The 14,385-nt window shown below is 41.9% G+C and overlaps 1 protein-coding gene and 1 long non-coding RNA gene across 3 annotated transcripts in view; one reads left to right on the forward strand and one right to left on the reverse strand.

Moving 5' to 3' along the window:
• LOC133659032 (uncharacterized) overlaps positions 1–2,635 on the forward strand; it is an 89,732-nt gene extending 87,097 nt beyond the window's left edge. Inside the window, exon 5 of the long non-coding RNA XR_009827586.1 lies at positions 2,321–2,635. This is a non-coding gene — a long non-coding RNA (uncharacterized LOC133659032). The remainder of the gene's footprint in view (positions 1–2,320) is intronic.
• The window catches only part of akap11 (A kinase (PRKA) anchor protein 11), a 30,049-nt gene that overhangs the window by 14,279 nt on the left and 1,385 nt on the right, over positions 1–14,385 (reverse strand). Inside the window, exons 3-9 of one of the 2 annotated variants that reach the window (XM_062061648.1) lie at positions 9,162–9,272; positions 9,029–9,082; positions 8,782–8,913; positions 8,285–8,549; positions 3,737–7,832; positions 3,523–3,654; positions 2,348–2,431 (exon numbers count right to left, since the gene is read on the reverse strand). In XM_062061648.1, coding sequence (XP_061917632.1) covers positions 2,348–2,431; positions 3,523–3,654; positions 3,737–7,832; positions 8,285–8,549; positions 8,782–8,913; positions 9,029–9,082; positions 9,162–9,272 — 4,874 coding nt within the window. Of the gene's footprint in view, positions 1–2,347; positions 2,435–3,522; positions 3,655–3,736; positions 7,833–8,284; positions 8,550–8,781; positions 8,914–9,028; positions 9,083–9,161; positions 9,273–14,385 lie in introns of both variants that reach the window. The other variant, XM_062061647.1, reaches the window with a different exon arrangement.

Below are 14,385 nucleotides of genomic sequence, written 5' to 3' on the forward strand. Positions count from 1 at the left end.
TGCAAAAATTGACATGTGATTGAAGAACGGTAAGAGAAGATGAAAGTCAGGATGGTTGAATTTACTTGTCGTCACTCAAATAAGCTTCATTAGTCAAGGCAGTGCTGATATGCAACATTGCTGAGATCAAGAAAAATAAAGAAAGCACTGGAAAATACATTTGACCAATGTGTGGACAAATAGGAATCACCAGACTGTAACCACATACTGTAAGTGTCATTATGCTATACTAGCATGTTACAGTGGGCTTTTTTGTGTAGCTTTACCATGCACACCCTCATACTTCAAAGCAGCACTAAGTAACTTTTCAACCATCATAAAATATTTTCATAACTTTTGGGGATGAGGTGACAAAGAAAAACTGAGCTTAAAAGGACAGTCAGGATCAACATTGCCACGGCTTTCACTCGCTGAAAACGGTCTGTAAAACATAATCTATGCAAAATTTTGACCAAAGAACCACCATTACATGTTATGTAGACCACAAGAAAGTGTTTTACATGTAGTAAAAAATCTGCAGTTTTGTGGAATTTTGCCTATCGTTAACAATCATAACAACATACGTTTTTAATATTGTTTTTAATATTGTTTTTAACATGGCTGTGCAGCACTTTGGAAACATTCTTGTTGTGTAAATGTGCTATATAAATAAAGTGGATTGGATTGGATTGGATTATGAGAGACAAGAAGACAAAAGGTTGTTTTTTTCTTTTCGCTTTCTAACATATAAAAATCGGTTTGTTCTAGGTGGCTAGCAATATAATCAATTGTACCTCTAAATCACTTTAAAAATGCATTAAAAAACCATCAACAATACTTCATTTACGTTCCGTAATCTGTATAATAACCAAGCTGTAGCGCCATTGTTATTGTAAGAGCGAACACTGAGGAACTCAGAGTAACACATCGGCATGCTTCGGTATTAGCCGTAAAAGCTAACTACGGCAAGAGATAAGCTAGCTTCTACGACGCCACAAAACGTGTTTGAGTTTGTAATGCCCAACACTGCGATACGACACCAATCTGTACGGACTGAAAAACATGAACAATCATATTACAGTATCTGTAAAGTATTAGCTCACATTTCCTGTTTTGTTTGTACACAGCTAGCCAGACAACATATGTGTAACTATGTCCTGGGACTGCTGAAGCCGACCAGAGGGTCCAGAACCCCAGGGACACCAGCTGGTCTGGTCCAGCTGGCCGGGGACATTTCCTGTTGATTTTGGCTAAGCAATCCATTTATGTCGATAGAGCTTGTCTCTAAGTTCCATATTTATAGCGTCAAAATGGCTTTCATCCCCCTCTCCCGGCTTCCGTCTGCTCAAGCCTCTCACTCTTCCTTCGTGCTCGCTTCTATAAGCAGCAGTATATTTAGCTTAAAAAATGTAAGGTTGTCAATCCTCATTTGTCCAAAAAGAGCCGTCTTTGTTGTATGTTACCAAGTTTGCCATGATTAGCAAACACACTTGTGTTTGATTCTGTAAGTAGGAACACACATATTGCCAGAAGTCAGACGTGCGTTGCTTTGGAAACAAATCAATGTGCGGAATAAATCAGTCCTGGAAATAATTAAAAAGATCAAAATACGGTAAATTTTGAACATATTACATATTGTTATTAACGTGTCTGTTACTAAATGATATATAGACTAGCAGGGTGTATATAAAACGGTGCTAGAGGGTTTTGATGTTGTTTTATAAGGGCTTTGAAGGCTACAACGGTGACTCTCATTACCCGCATCCTTCAAGCGTTTTTTATCATCTTTAAAATCGTAAAATAAAATAAAAAAAGACGTGTGTTCTTGTCTCTGATTGTGAAACATAAGCAAAATTCCAAAAAAAAAAGTGCAGTTTCCCTTTAAGGTCTTTCCCCATTACAAAGGTCATATTCCAATCTAAACTTGTATAAACACATTGCTGTCTGGCAAACGTAAGATGTTAAATTGTGTACATTGGACCTACAGGCTAAGTCTCTTAAAACAGAGTAACAAATCCATACATGGACGTGTCTACAACAGGAATTGAACTAAGGGCAAAATGAAACGGCAAACCGATATTGCCTTTATCATTAAACCCTAAAACCTTCACAAATTAAAATAGATGGTAAACATATTTTAACCCTCAAATAACAATAATGTGTTTTTAAGAAGCCAGGATAATATTAATGTTCCTCTTGCTAAGGAAAGTATATTATAAAAATAAAAAACTTGGTTAAAAGATTTCAGTGTGTACAGGTACTTTTTGTGCACATTCAACAATATTGTGATATCGCTAAATCCCTAGTAACATTTAGACCAGGATTTCTGTATGGTCCCCAGTTCTAATATTTTGGAATGCTTACTGACCTGTCTGAGGGAGACGATGACATGCGCTCCTCAAAGGGCTCCCCCTCCAGGCCCAGACTGCTCCAGCTACTACTGTTCCCATTGCTGCTGGAAAGACAAGGGACAGGTAACCACGATTACACACACACAACTGTCAAGCTTCAAAAAGTTCTCTTTCAAAGTATAGCTTTCTTTTTGTGGTTAAGAGTTCATGTCATGGTGGGAACTTGTTCCTCAAGTCCATCTCCAAGGCCTTTGAGGATGTATTTTACTTTCCCCTCTTTTCATCTGCTGAGCGGAAACGGTCGCAACAGGCTCTTTAGAAGGGAGTCTAATGAATTACACATGGCGCTGGACTTTGTTCATGCAGAAACAGTGCCTGAAGAGACAAAAGCACTCTGAGACACACCTTTAGAAAATATTATGATACATTAACCCGGCGCCCTCAATGGTCAAAAGTGAGGAGCTGAAGACGTTATATCTTGGGAAAGGATCTCACTGTCAGGTTTGCTTCTACAGAGATACCCCCACCTTGACGGAAACGTCAACGGCAAAAATGTTCTGGCAGCTTGTGTGAGAACATGTCAAAAGACGAATTCCAATTTCTTTCTGGAATTTACATTCATTGCTTTAAACAATTTAAGCCTTTTCTATGAGGTACCTAGTTGCATTACAACTACATCTTTAAGATCTAAACCTATATATACTTCATGTAACTTAATCATTTCAGACAAATGAGAGGAAATGGTACTTTGGCAGCAAAGGCCAAGCAAAACTCCTCAAAATATGTTTTGGCATGCTGTGCTAAATAAGGAAAACGCCGCCTACTAAGCGAAGATCTGCACCGAGATTTAGCCTTTTGCTAGATTGCGTGAATGTAATCAAGTTAGTTCCGGTTTCACATTGTGCCAGACGAACATTGCAGGGCACTCCGTTATCCTGTCATCTAATACATGAGCTCGTAGTCCAAAAAGGTCTTGTGTCTGGCATTAGTGTATATAGTCAACGCAGCAGTTTGAAAAAACAAATTTTACAGTACAGTTATGAAAAATCTAAAGGTCAAGTGTAGAAGAGTCCCAAATGTTGATCCTTATGTGACATTTTCTACTTTTGCACTGTTTATTTATCATTTGCGTTGACAAAAACTAACATTGGGATAGATATGTGGCATGCAATATATAATTTGGAACATGTACCTGTCACTGAGATGAAGGAAGCTGCTGTTGTCGTCCTCAAAGCTCAGGTTAGACCAGCTCCCCAGACTGTCGTCAGCTACACTCAACTGCTGGGACACGGTAGACTCTGTGACTTCCTTGCCTCCTGGAAAGCTGCAAAGAGACCAGAGTAAATCACGGTGCTTAGCAGTGACGCTGTTATCGCTATCCAAGTACAATTTTAACTTATCTGTACCTGTCGCTGGCCACCTGGCAGATGTTAAGGGCGGAAGTCATGATCTCAGCAGTCAGGCTCTCGGCATAGCTGGCTCCATCGTGGCCTATGCCACTGTCTGCATTAAGGCTTGTGTTGCTCAGTTCGCGTTTCGCATTCTCCATCGCCGTGGATACCATCCCCTCTGCAAATGCCGACTTGTGCTCCAGGTCGATATGGATTTTGGGAATCTCCAGACCTGGGAGGCGCTCAGGCTTTGTTTGATACTCTTGGCCTCTTCTCCTTTGCAATATAAACTGACTGTGGTGCCGACAGAGTTTGGTGCAATGAGGACACTCAAGGCCCTGACAATAACGACATGTACCCTGGGCATAACCGAGCTCTGTCCCCTCAGACAACTTCTGGGTGTGAGTGTGTTTGTCCTGGGTTTGAGCCTTCTGCTGATCCTGGTATGTATGTCCCACTGAAGCCATGCTCAGTTTCAGAGTGTCATCAACTATTTTTCTGGCGTAGTGCTCAATGACCTGCATTATCTTACTGCTTCGTTCTCCGTCGAACAAGCTTCCCGTGCTGTGGTAATGCCTACCGTTACTCTCCTTGGTCAACAGGGGACAGGAAAAAGAGTTTCTTATGAGGTTCTCTGCAACGTTTTCAAGTTTTGACTTCTTATAAAGACATGAGTCAGTGAGGGACTTTGGGAGGCGTGGAGTTGAAAGACTAAGCTTACGTGTGATATCACACGTGATATTATATGCTAAGGATTCTGCAAAGTCCACCAGATCAACGCAGTCTCTCTGGCTCGGTTTCTCTCTGCAACAACACTGTGCATCTTCACATGAGGAACAAATCACTGACTCCTTGCATTGTGATTCATCACTTCCTGATGCCTTCCATTCATCTGGTAGGGACTTCGAGGGACGGAGGCGGGCACTAGAGGATCTTTGCTTTATCTTGCGACTAGCATGGGCCAAGCCTTGTTTTATGGAACGGTAGGCCAAACGACTGGCATACTGATCAAGGACTAGCTCCCTACTGCCTCCTTCTTTTTTTAGCACCTTAATGAGGTAGCCGGCATATTCATCTGTCACACTCTCACAGCTGGGATACTCAGAGGACAATCCAGAGCTTGCACTTGACCTGGAGGTGGCCGAGCGGAAAACAGAGGCTGGGAGCTCGTTAGCCCATTGCTCAGCCACCCTTTCCACCCTCCAGTCTCTGTTCTGATCTGAGGGTGGTTGGTAATGCAAACATTCCAAGCTAGACCGGTCTATACTTCTTTTTCTGGGAACTCTATGATAGGGGCATTGCTGGACAGAGTTCACCCTTTTCTTTACGTCATTGATGACTTCTCCTGCCACCTCCCCTGCATACACCCATAGGGTGTTCAAAGTCTGCTCTGAGAAATGAGCTATACTATCCCGCCTTCTCTCATCAAAGCCAGCAATTTTCCCTTCCTCATCATTGGTTCTGAGAGTGTCCATCTCCGTTGCCATTGAGACAATATGACAAGCCAACTGCTCAGCATAATGGAGGGCTTCCTTATTGGACAGTCTTCGTGAAGACAACAGGCTAAGTTCCTGTGAGCGACCCTCTGACTCGATAGATTTGCTTGCGGTGTCTTCTGCCAATTCTTCCTCCTCTTCATCCTCATTACTACCTGCCTCTTCAGAAAGAGATCTCATTAGTTTCAACATAAACTCGGTCTTGTCTGCCTCCGGACTGCTGTCCGCTGGACCCAGCCCAGGTTCAGGGTGATAGTGAGGAGTTGGAGGAGGAGTAGCTGGAGAAAATTCTTTGGCCAACTTGCTTTTTAGCTTCTTGGAGAACTGTTTTATCTGCTTTTCCTTGGATACCTCACTGGGTTGCTGAGGAGTAGATGGAGGAGTTCCAGGTGTTCGACCAGATTTTTGACCAGATGTTACAGTTGAGTCATCCCCAGGGATAAAGGCTTTTCTTTGTCCACCCATCTCCACGTTTGGCACGGCAAGAGTGTCTCTTTGACTTGCGACTGTCTTTGCAAGGAAGCCTGTGCAGTCATCCAAACTCTTCTTCATTTTAGAAGAGCTCACTAGCTCACAAGCCTCAGTCACTATCATATCCACCATATTGCCAGAGAAGCTTTGGAAAGGTGATTTTCCAAGAGAGATACCTTTTCTTCCAGAAGCAGCTTGGGTTTCATTAGTGTGAAATACAGTTTGTGCGCCTGTGGTGGTATCCGAAGAAAATACTGTTACTCTCGGGCTGGACTGCGAGGTATCTGTTGAGCTGGAACCATGCTGGTCTTTGGGATCCTTTAAATGAGAGATAGCTTGGCCTGCTTGGGGCACAGGGATACAGCTAGCCATGCCTGACACAGTGAAAAGAGCTTTCTTCACTGTGCAGGTAGGATTCTCTCCTGGGGGCCCTAGAACACCAGCAGCTAAGCTGGCGTTGGAAAGCTGCTGGTTAGCAAATGTGCTGCTGGTGTGAGCGCTTGTATTTTCTGCACTGACGTAACAGATGTTGTCTTGAGAAACACTTATGGCGGCTTGGCTAGTAAAAGCAACGTCAGCCTGAGAGAGCTCGATAAAAGCCTCTTGGATAACAGACTCAGACAAATCAGAGGCATAGGAAGAAACCACCACCTCCTCTTCTTCCTCCAAAGGCCCATGGTTGAAAGACCATTCACTGGGGGTTAGAGGTGTCGAAGGATGAGAGAACTGACACACTTCCATGATACCTTCAAACACCAATTCTTCGGCCAACTCTGCCGCAAAGCGTGTCACTGTGTTGTGGAAAATCTGCTTTTTCACAGTCAAGAACTCTTTCAGGGCACCAGTTACCGCTTCCCCGACCAGAAAGCTTGCTAATCCATTCACTGCTCGTTCTTTAAGCACATATGCTTGTCGCATGCCAATCTCTTGGAATGCCATCTGAAACACAGAAGAGGTGAGTCTTGCAGCCAGGTGACACAAAGTGGTGGTGCAAGTAGATACGCCTTTTTGGAGGTCACGCAAGGCGCTGCCCAGGCTCATTTCCACAAGGTCGGCAGCAAACCTCTGAATACCGTCTTTCAAAGACTGGGATGTCTTTTGGAGCTTGACCACAGTTACAGTCTCCTGAATTTCTGATAGCTTCATCAGGTAGCCTGAAGAGTTAGTAAATTCTTTGTGGCAGACACAGCTGAGATTCTTGTTGTCATTAAAGTCTAAAGCAGACTGATAGCCGCATACGGACCCAAGAATTTCTTTAGAGAGACTGCTGGCAAAGTCTGAATAGGTCTTATACAAGGAGCAGAGATCTTGAGGTTTGCGTAGCTCAGTGTTGTCGTTCTCCTCCTCACCTTTCTTCCAGAAGTATTCCAATGCAGCACTTGAGTCCACCAAGGGGCTAAATGCAGAGGAACTGACAGGACTGAAGAGAGGACCACCATTGTCTTCAGAGGGACTCAGTATTGGCCTTGGGGAGTCAGGCACCTCAGAATGGACTCCATAAGGGGAGCCAGGTTTAAGAGGAGTGGGTTTTTTCACATTGGCTGGAAGAATAGGCTGGTCAAAGCAGTGAGGGTTCATGCCCTTTGTTGAGCAGCCTCTAGAAACATATTTGGATGTGGAGCCACTAGTGCTAGAATGGATGGTTTCAGTCTGTGTGCTTGGAGCGCTAACGGCATCCATAGGCAGCGTGAGTGTGCAGCTCTCTGAGCTTAACTCGTCCAGGTCATCGAACTGGTCAAAGCTGTCAAAGAATTCACTGACTTCAGAGTCAGAGTCTTCTACTCTGTCTCTGGGACCTCCTGGCACCTGAGGGATATCCAACTTGGCCAGCATGCTCTTCTGGTAGCCCACCTCATCCAGGAATATGATGGGGCTTGGGCTAGAGCCATCGGACTCTTCCGATTCACTTACTTGGACGGCGGGCGAGGACAGATGAGCTCCTGGACTGCAGTAAGTCCACTGGGTCTCCATACCTGAAGACCTCTGGACAGTGACAGAAACATCCGGGCCTGGGTTGTTTATAGCTGAATGCTCCTTTGAAGACGAGGTTATGATAACATGCGAGCCTGATAGCTCCTTTCGTCTCTTGTGGGCTGGGATTGTCTGTGATGCCACGTTGCGTCTTTTAAAAGGCCCATAGGAAGCTTCAGTTGTCCATTGCAGTCATAGCAGAAAAAAAGATAAAAACAAATAAAACATAAATATGACTGCTACCGTGATAAATTAGCTTATTTTAATTTTACTAATTATTATATTTCCTCAAACTGTGGCTTCCACTTTAATCAACCTGCTTCAGGTAGTCTTTGTCCACTATCTTTACTGTGACTGATACCACCATTTGTCACGAGAAATGTCTTTGCCACAAACACACCACCTTGCAGAAATGACATGGCATCTGTAAAGCTGACGTTGACCTAAAAAGTTTTAGGTATTGGTATTGTATTGTATTTGCAAACATTAGGGTTTAGAATAAATGTAAAAAAAGCGCCATTATGAGCACTTAAGTGCTTTATGCATTTGAATAAGCCACTTTCAGAGGAAGTTCTCATTAATGCTTGATAAATGTGTACAATAAAGAATAAAAATCCAACCGTACAAGGATTGTCTCCTGTGTCGTCTTCTTCAAGGTGCTCCAGAGCCGTGACAAAATCGTCTTCGATAGACGAGATGGACTGGTTGGTGTCGTCCTCCTCCAGCTGTCTCGCCTCAGCGTTGCCCTTCTGGACACTTTGCAGTTCAAGAGCGTAGCGAGCGCCAGCCATGTAGCACCCGAGCAAGCCCACCAACGAGGTAACGCTGGCTGGCGGGTGCATGCCAGGGCTGGGGTTGTGCCGCAGCACACACACCGCCTTTAACCAACACTGTAATTGAACACATAGTGGCCCTATGTGAGTGGTATTAACCCTTTAAATACTTCTGTGTCAGAATTGAGTGTTAAAGAAAAAGCAGACTGAACAGGACTGGAGTTCACAGAAGTCACAAAACTACAACTTGGTAATAAAAAACTATCTTTGCCATTCCAGTCCTCACAAGTTTCTGGTTTAGCTACAAAGGAGCTATGTCCAAGTGTTGTAATGCACAGCAGCAACCTACTTGAGGCCAAGTGTCCTTGTGATCCACCAGCCTCCGGGAGTCTTTGAGCAGCAGGACTTCGTCATTCCTCAGGCCGTGAACGTGGAAAGTCCTGAGCAGCTCGCACAGGGCCGCTGGAAGCGAGGATAACGCCTGAAGAGGACGGAATACATCGTGATACTTTAGGTTGATTCTCGAAAGCGCTATATAAATACATACCATTTACCATTTTACATCAAGGACAAATAGGGAGAAAATAGAACTATACCAGATCCACAGCATCATCCCCTTCACACTGAGCAGGCAGACAAACAAAATGAATCTGAAAGAGGACAAACCGATCAATATTATGTCTTTTTTTGAAATTGTGTCGCTTTGTCTTTTGTAGGTTTGTGACAGACCTCAGTCAGTCTTCTGGCGTCTCTGGACGGGAGTTGTAGGTTGATGCTGCACAGCTCCTTCCTGCTCTTGAAGAGGCTCTTGACAAACTGCGGCCCATTGTCCCGCACAGTCTGCAAACATGAAGAGTAGAAAACCCAAGGTAAGGTGACACTTTTTTTCCTCAGTTCCATGTCGGTCAAATAATATATTGACGGGAAAAAGCTGGCTTTTACAGGCTTTTGGGGCTGGGTGAAAAAACGATATCAATAAGAAATGTTATTTGTCGCAAGAAACTTCCAGTTCCAAAAAAGGTTTGTTGCATGAACAAAGGCACTCGCTCTCTGGTAACCCAGCAACACAGGAAGTGATCACCAATCAGTGGGAGTGACACGGTACTAGCCAATCAATTTGCATTTTTTTAAAAAGGGACCAACAAGACCGGTAATACCACCTTAGCTGCGCTCACCCTTTAGAGCACAGCTAGGGCTGCAACTAACGATTCATTTGATAATCGATTAATCTGTTGATTATTACTTCGATTAATAATCGGATAAAAGAGACAAACTACATTTCTATCCTTTCCAGTATTTTATTGAAAAAAAACAGCATACTGGCACCATACTTATTTTGATTATTGTTTCTCAGCTGTTTGTAAATGTTGCAGTTTATAAATAAAGATTTATTTTAAAAAAAATAAAAAAAATTGTATTTTTTTATTTTTTTAAAGCCTCTGCGCATAGATCCAACGAATCGATGACTAAATTAATCGGCAACTATTTTTATAATCGATTCAATCGATTAGTTGTTGCAGCCCTAAGCACAGCTATAACGTCCTTGCAACAAACCTGCAGAAAATAGTTCCTCTCAGGTTTCTCTGTTTACATTTTCACACTTTGCACTATTTTGTTACACTTTATTAAGCATTTCTTACGTATTCCTTATTTTTTAACTTTAATTTTAAAGGCCTACTGAAACCCACTACTACTGACCACGCAGTCTGATAGTTTATATATCAATGATGAAATCTTAACATTGCAACACATGCCAATACGGCCGGGTTAACTTATAAAGTGCAATTTTAAATTTCCCGGGAAATATCCGGTTGAAAACGTCTATGTATGATGACGTATGCCCGTGACGTCAATTGTTGATATGGAAGTATTCGGACCCATTGAATCCAATACAAAAAAGCTCTGTTTTCATCCCAAAATTCCACAGTATTCTGGACATCTGTGTTGGTGAATCTTTTGCAATTTGTTTAATGAACAATGAAGACTGCAAAGAAGAAAGCTGTAGGTGGGATCGGTGTATTAGCGGCGGACTACAGCAACAAAACCAGGAGGACTTTGAGATGGATAGCAGACGCGCTACCGTGAGTACAGCTTTGGCTTCCAAACATTTGATAGCTTGCCCGTACGTGCGTGTCACTATGTGCATGTCACGTACGTAACTTTGGGGAAATATATGTTTCTTGCCGACTCTGATGGGGGCCGGGGTGTCGTCGAAAGCTACAACGCCCGCCGCCGTCCCGTAGCTAAGTTAGCTTCAATGGCGTCGTTAGCAACATCATTGTTAAGCTTCGCCAAGCTGGAAATTATTAACCGTGTATTTACATGTCCATGGTTTAATAGTATTGTTGATCTTCTGTCTATCCTTCCAGTCAGGGGTTTATTTCTTTTGTTTCTATCTGCATTTGAGCCCGATGCTATCACGTTAGCTCAGTAGCTGAAGAGCTTCGCCGATGTATTGTCGTGGAGATAAAAGTCACTGTGAATGTCCATTTCGCGTTCTCGACTCTCATTTTCAAGAGGATATAGTATCCGAGAAGGTTTAAAATACAAATCCGTGATCCACAATAGAAAAAGGAGAAAGTGTGGAATCCAATGAACCCTTGTACCTAAGTTACGGTCAGAGCGAAAAAAGATACGTCCTGCACTGCCTCTCTAGTCCTTCACTCTCACTTTGCTCATCCACAAATCTTTCATGCTCGCTCAAATTAATGGGATAATCGTCGCTTCCTCGGTCCGAATCTCTCTCGCTGCATTGTAAACAATAGGAAAATGTGAGGAGTCCTTCCTCCTGTGACATCACGCTACTTCCAGTATAGGCAAGGCTTTTTTTTATCAGCGACCAAAAGTTGCGAACTTTATCGTCGTTGTTCTCTACTAAATCCTTTCAGCAAAAATATGGCAATATCGCGAAATGATCAAGTATGACACATAGAATGGATCTGCTATCCCCGTTTAAATAAATACATTTCATTTCAGTAGGCCTTTAAGAGGTTATTGTTAAGTGTTCAATGTGATTTTAGATTTTACATTGTTTTCCATGCTTGTGTTGACATTTCCTTTCCTTTCTGCCTTGATAGCTGAGGCGATTATAATCAGAGGAAGGTTACATTTTAAATAAAAATGTTTACATTTAGTATATTTTTCTCCCGGTCCTTATTTTCTATAGGTCATAAAAAACATCAATGATTATCGATATCTACCGATATAAAACTTGTATCGTGATACAGATTTCAGCCATTCCACCCAGCCCTAGTCTAACACCTGCCAAGATGTAAAAATCCTGTCTAAACGGCGAACATTTATCAATTAAAATATTGAGAAGCTACTGATGGTGTGTTTGACGGGGAAGCAGCTTGAAGGAGATACCGTAGAACTCTACTCTCCTTGCAGTTATTATTTCATTACTTTATTAAATCATTGTAGGTGTATTACATGCTATTGTATTGTTGGTATTCTCGATTTCTTATCTAAAATCAGTTTTTCTTTTTAAGAGGCATGTTACATGTTAAAATTGTGGGTTTTTGGGGCCCAACAATTAGTATCGAAGCCACGGTTATCTTCGTTAACTGTTCCAGGTTGTTGCTGTTCCTTCAAAGGATATTGGTATTGATCAAATCTGGCTTTTACAGGCTGTATTAACCATTTAAACCGGGCAAATGCCAGCTTGCCTTCATGCACCTGTCTATTGTGTTAATGCAGTTGGGGAAAGATAACTTACATTCAGTTTAAAGGAGAACTGCACTTTTTTGGAATTTTGCCTATCGTTCACAATCCTTATGAGAGACAAGAAGACAAAAGGTTTTTTTGTTTTGCATTCTAAAATGTAAAAATCGGCTTGTTCTAGGTGGCTAGCAATGGAGCTAATGAGAGCAATGAATTCTACCTCTAAATCACTTTAAAAATGCATCCAAAAGCCACCAACAATACATAATTTACGTGCCGTAACCTGTATAATAACCAAGCTGTAGCGACATTGTTATTGTAAGAGCGAACCCTGAGGAACGCTTTTTCTTGCGTAGTAAGACATAGTCTTGGGGCGGCATGCTAATGAATTTGGCCGTAAGCTAGCTACGGAAAGAGATAAGCTAGCCTTTGCGTCAGCCGCTGAATTGCTTTTGAGTTTGTAATGCACAACAATGCGATAGGACACCAATCTGTACTGACTAAAAAACATGAACAATCATACTAAAGTATATGTCAAGTATTAGCCCACATTTCATGTTTTGTTTGTAGCTCGACAGTGTATGTACTATAGTTGTACTAACAAGCATGACATGCTACGTGTATCATGATCAATATTATAGTGACTCACTCGATAGACAGTTGTCTGTTTTGTCCAGCTGGCCGGGGAAGTTTTTTCCATTTGATTTTGGGTAATCATGCCCTTTATGTCTGCATAGCTTAGCTCCAAGTTCCACATTTGTACCCGCAAGTCACGCCGACCTCACTCTCTCGACTTTCGTCTGCTCCGTCCTTCATGCTGGCTTCTATAAGCAGTAGTTCATCTTCCGTATATTCAGCTTCAAAAAGACAAGGTTGTAAATCCTCGTTTGTCCAAAAGTAGTTGTGTACAGCTCTACTAATGGACATTGGAGTGTTACTTTCAAAGGCAAAATTAAAGTATTGCTGGGTTTTGCAAGTTGTTTCTTATTGTTTATTTGCTTTTCTGCACCAGGTTAGCCCATCAGTGGGAGCACGGTAACATTTTTAAGTACCTGCAGCATCATACACTTGTGTGTGTAAATGTGTTTTCATGAGGTTTCCTGCAGCATCATACACTTATGTGTAAATGTGTTTTCATGAGGTTTCCTGCAGCATCATACACTTATGTGTAAATGTGTTTTCATGAGGTTTTCAAAAATAAAGCTCTCTTGAGGAAAGTGTAGCCCTGGGAAAATGTATTCATAATTTATAATATTTATATTCAAGTTCATAGATTTGATATTTATATTCTAGTTGAAAACAGCCCTGTGAGGAATTTATAGTAAAGTTCATTAAAAGTTAATAGAATTAAAATTGATGGAGAATGTCAGACTATTTCATTCAGAAAGACTGTAGGTTAGCTAGCTCATTTAAAATATCCTAAACTTTTTTTTGACCCTGCCTCTTAAAAGAATCGGAATCGAATTCAAACGATACCCAACCCTACCCCTGAAACATGAAATTCACAGTGACATGGGTAAAAGACCAAATTTACAGGCATTGCGAAAACGGGCCAGGCCGGAAATTTTTATTTATTTATTAGCCTTTATTTAACCAGGTAAAATCCCATTGAGATCAAAGATCTCTTTTCCAAGAGAGACCTGGCCAAGAGGGCAGCAGCAAGGTTACATTAAAAACAGTAAACAAATACATAAAACATCACATTTACGACATTAAAACTTGCTCACATAACACATGTGCATACAGACAAGGTAGACTGCAGTCCTTTCACAGAAGCTTTAAACTCATTCAACGTGACAAGGGTTTGAAGTTTAATATTCGATTGTAGGTTATTGCTGAAAACCTAAAGGCTTTCTTGCCCAGTTCAGTTCTTACTTTGGGGACGACAAATTGCAGAACATTCATTGAACGAAGATTGTGACTTCCTTGTTTCTTTGTTAAAAGACAAGACAGATAAGATGGAGTGATACCCAGAATGGTTTTGTAGATGAAAACATACCAATGATTGAGGCGTCGAGCACATAAAGATGTCCAGTTAACCATTGAGTATAATACGCAATGGTGAGTAAGGGGAGCGCAGTTGGTGATAAATCTCAGTGCACCGTGGTACACACTATCCAGCTTGTGGAGACAAGCAGCAGTAGCATTCATGTACAACACATCTCCATAGTCAATAACAGGTAAGAAGGTTGTTTCCACCAATTTCTGTTTCACAGTAAAAGAAAAGCAAGACTTGTTTCTATAATAAAATCCCAGTAAAAGTTTCAGTTTTTTTACAACATACTGAATG

The sequence above is a fragment of the Entelurus aequoreus genome, linkage group LG10 (genome assembly GCF_033978785.1).
Source record: "Entelurus aequoreus isolate RoL-2023_Sb linkage group LG10, RoL_Eaeq_v1.1, whole genome shotgun sequence".
NCBI lineage: Eukaryota > Metazoa > Chordata > Actinopteri > Syngnathiformes > Syngnathidae > Entelurus > Entelurus aequoreus.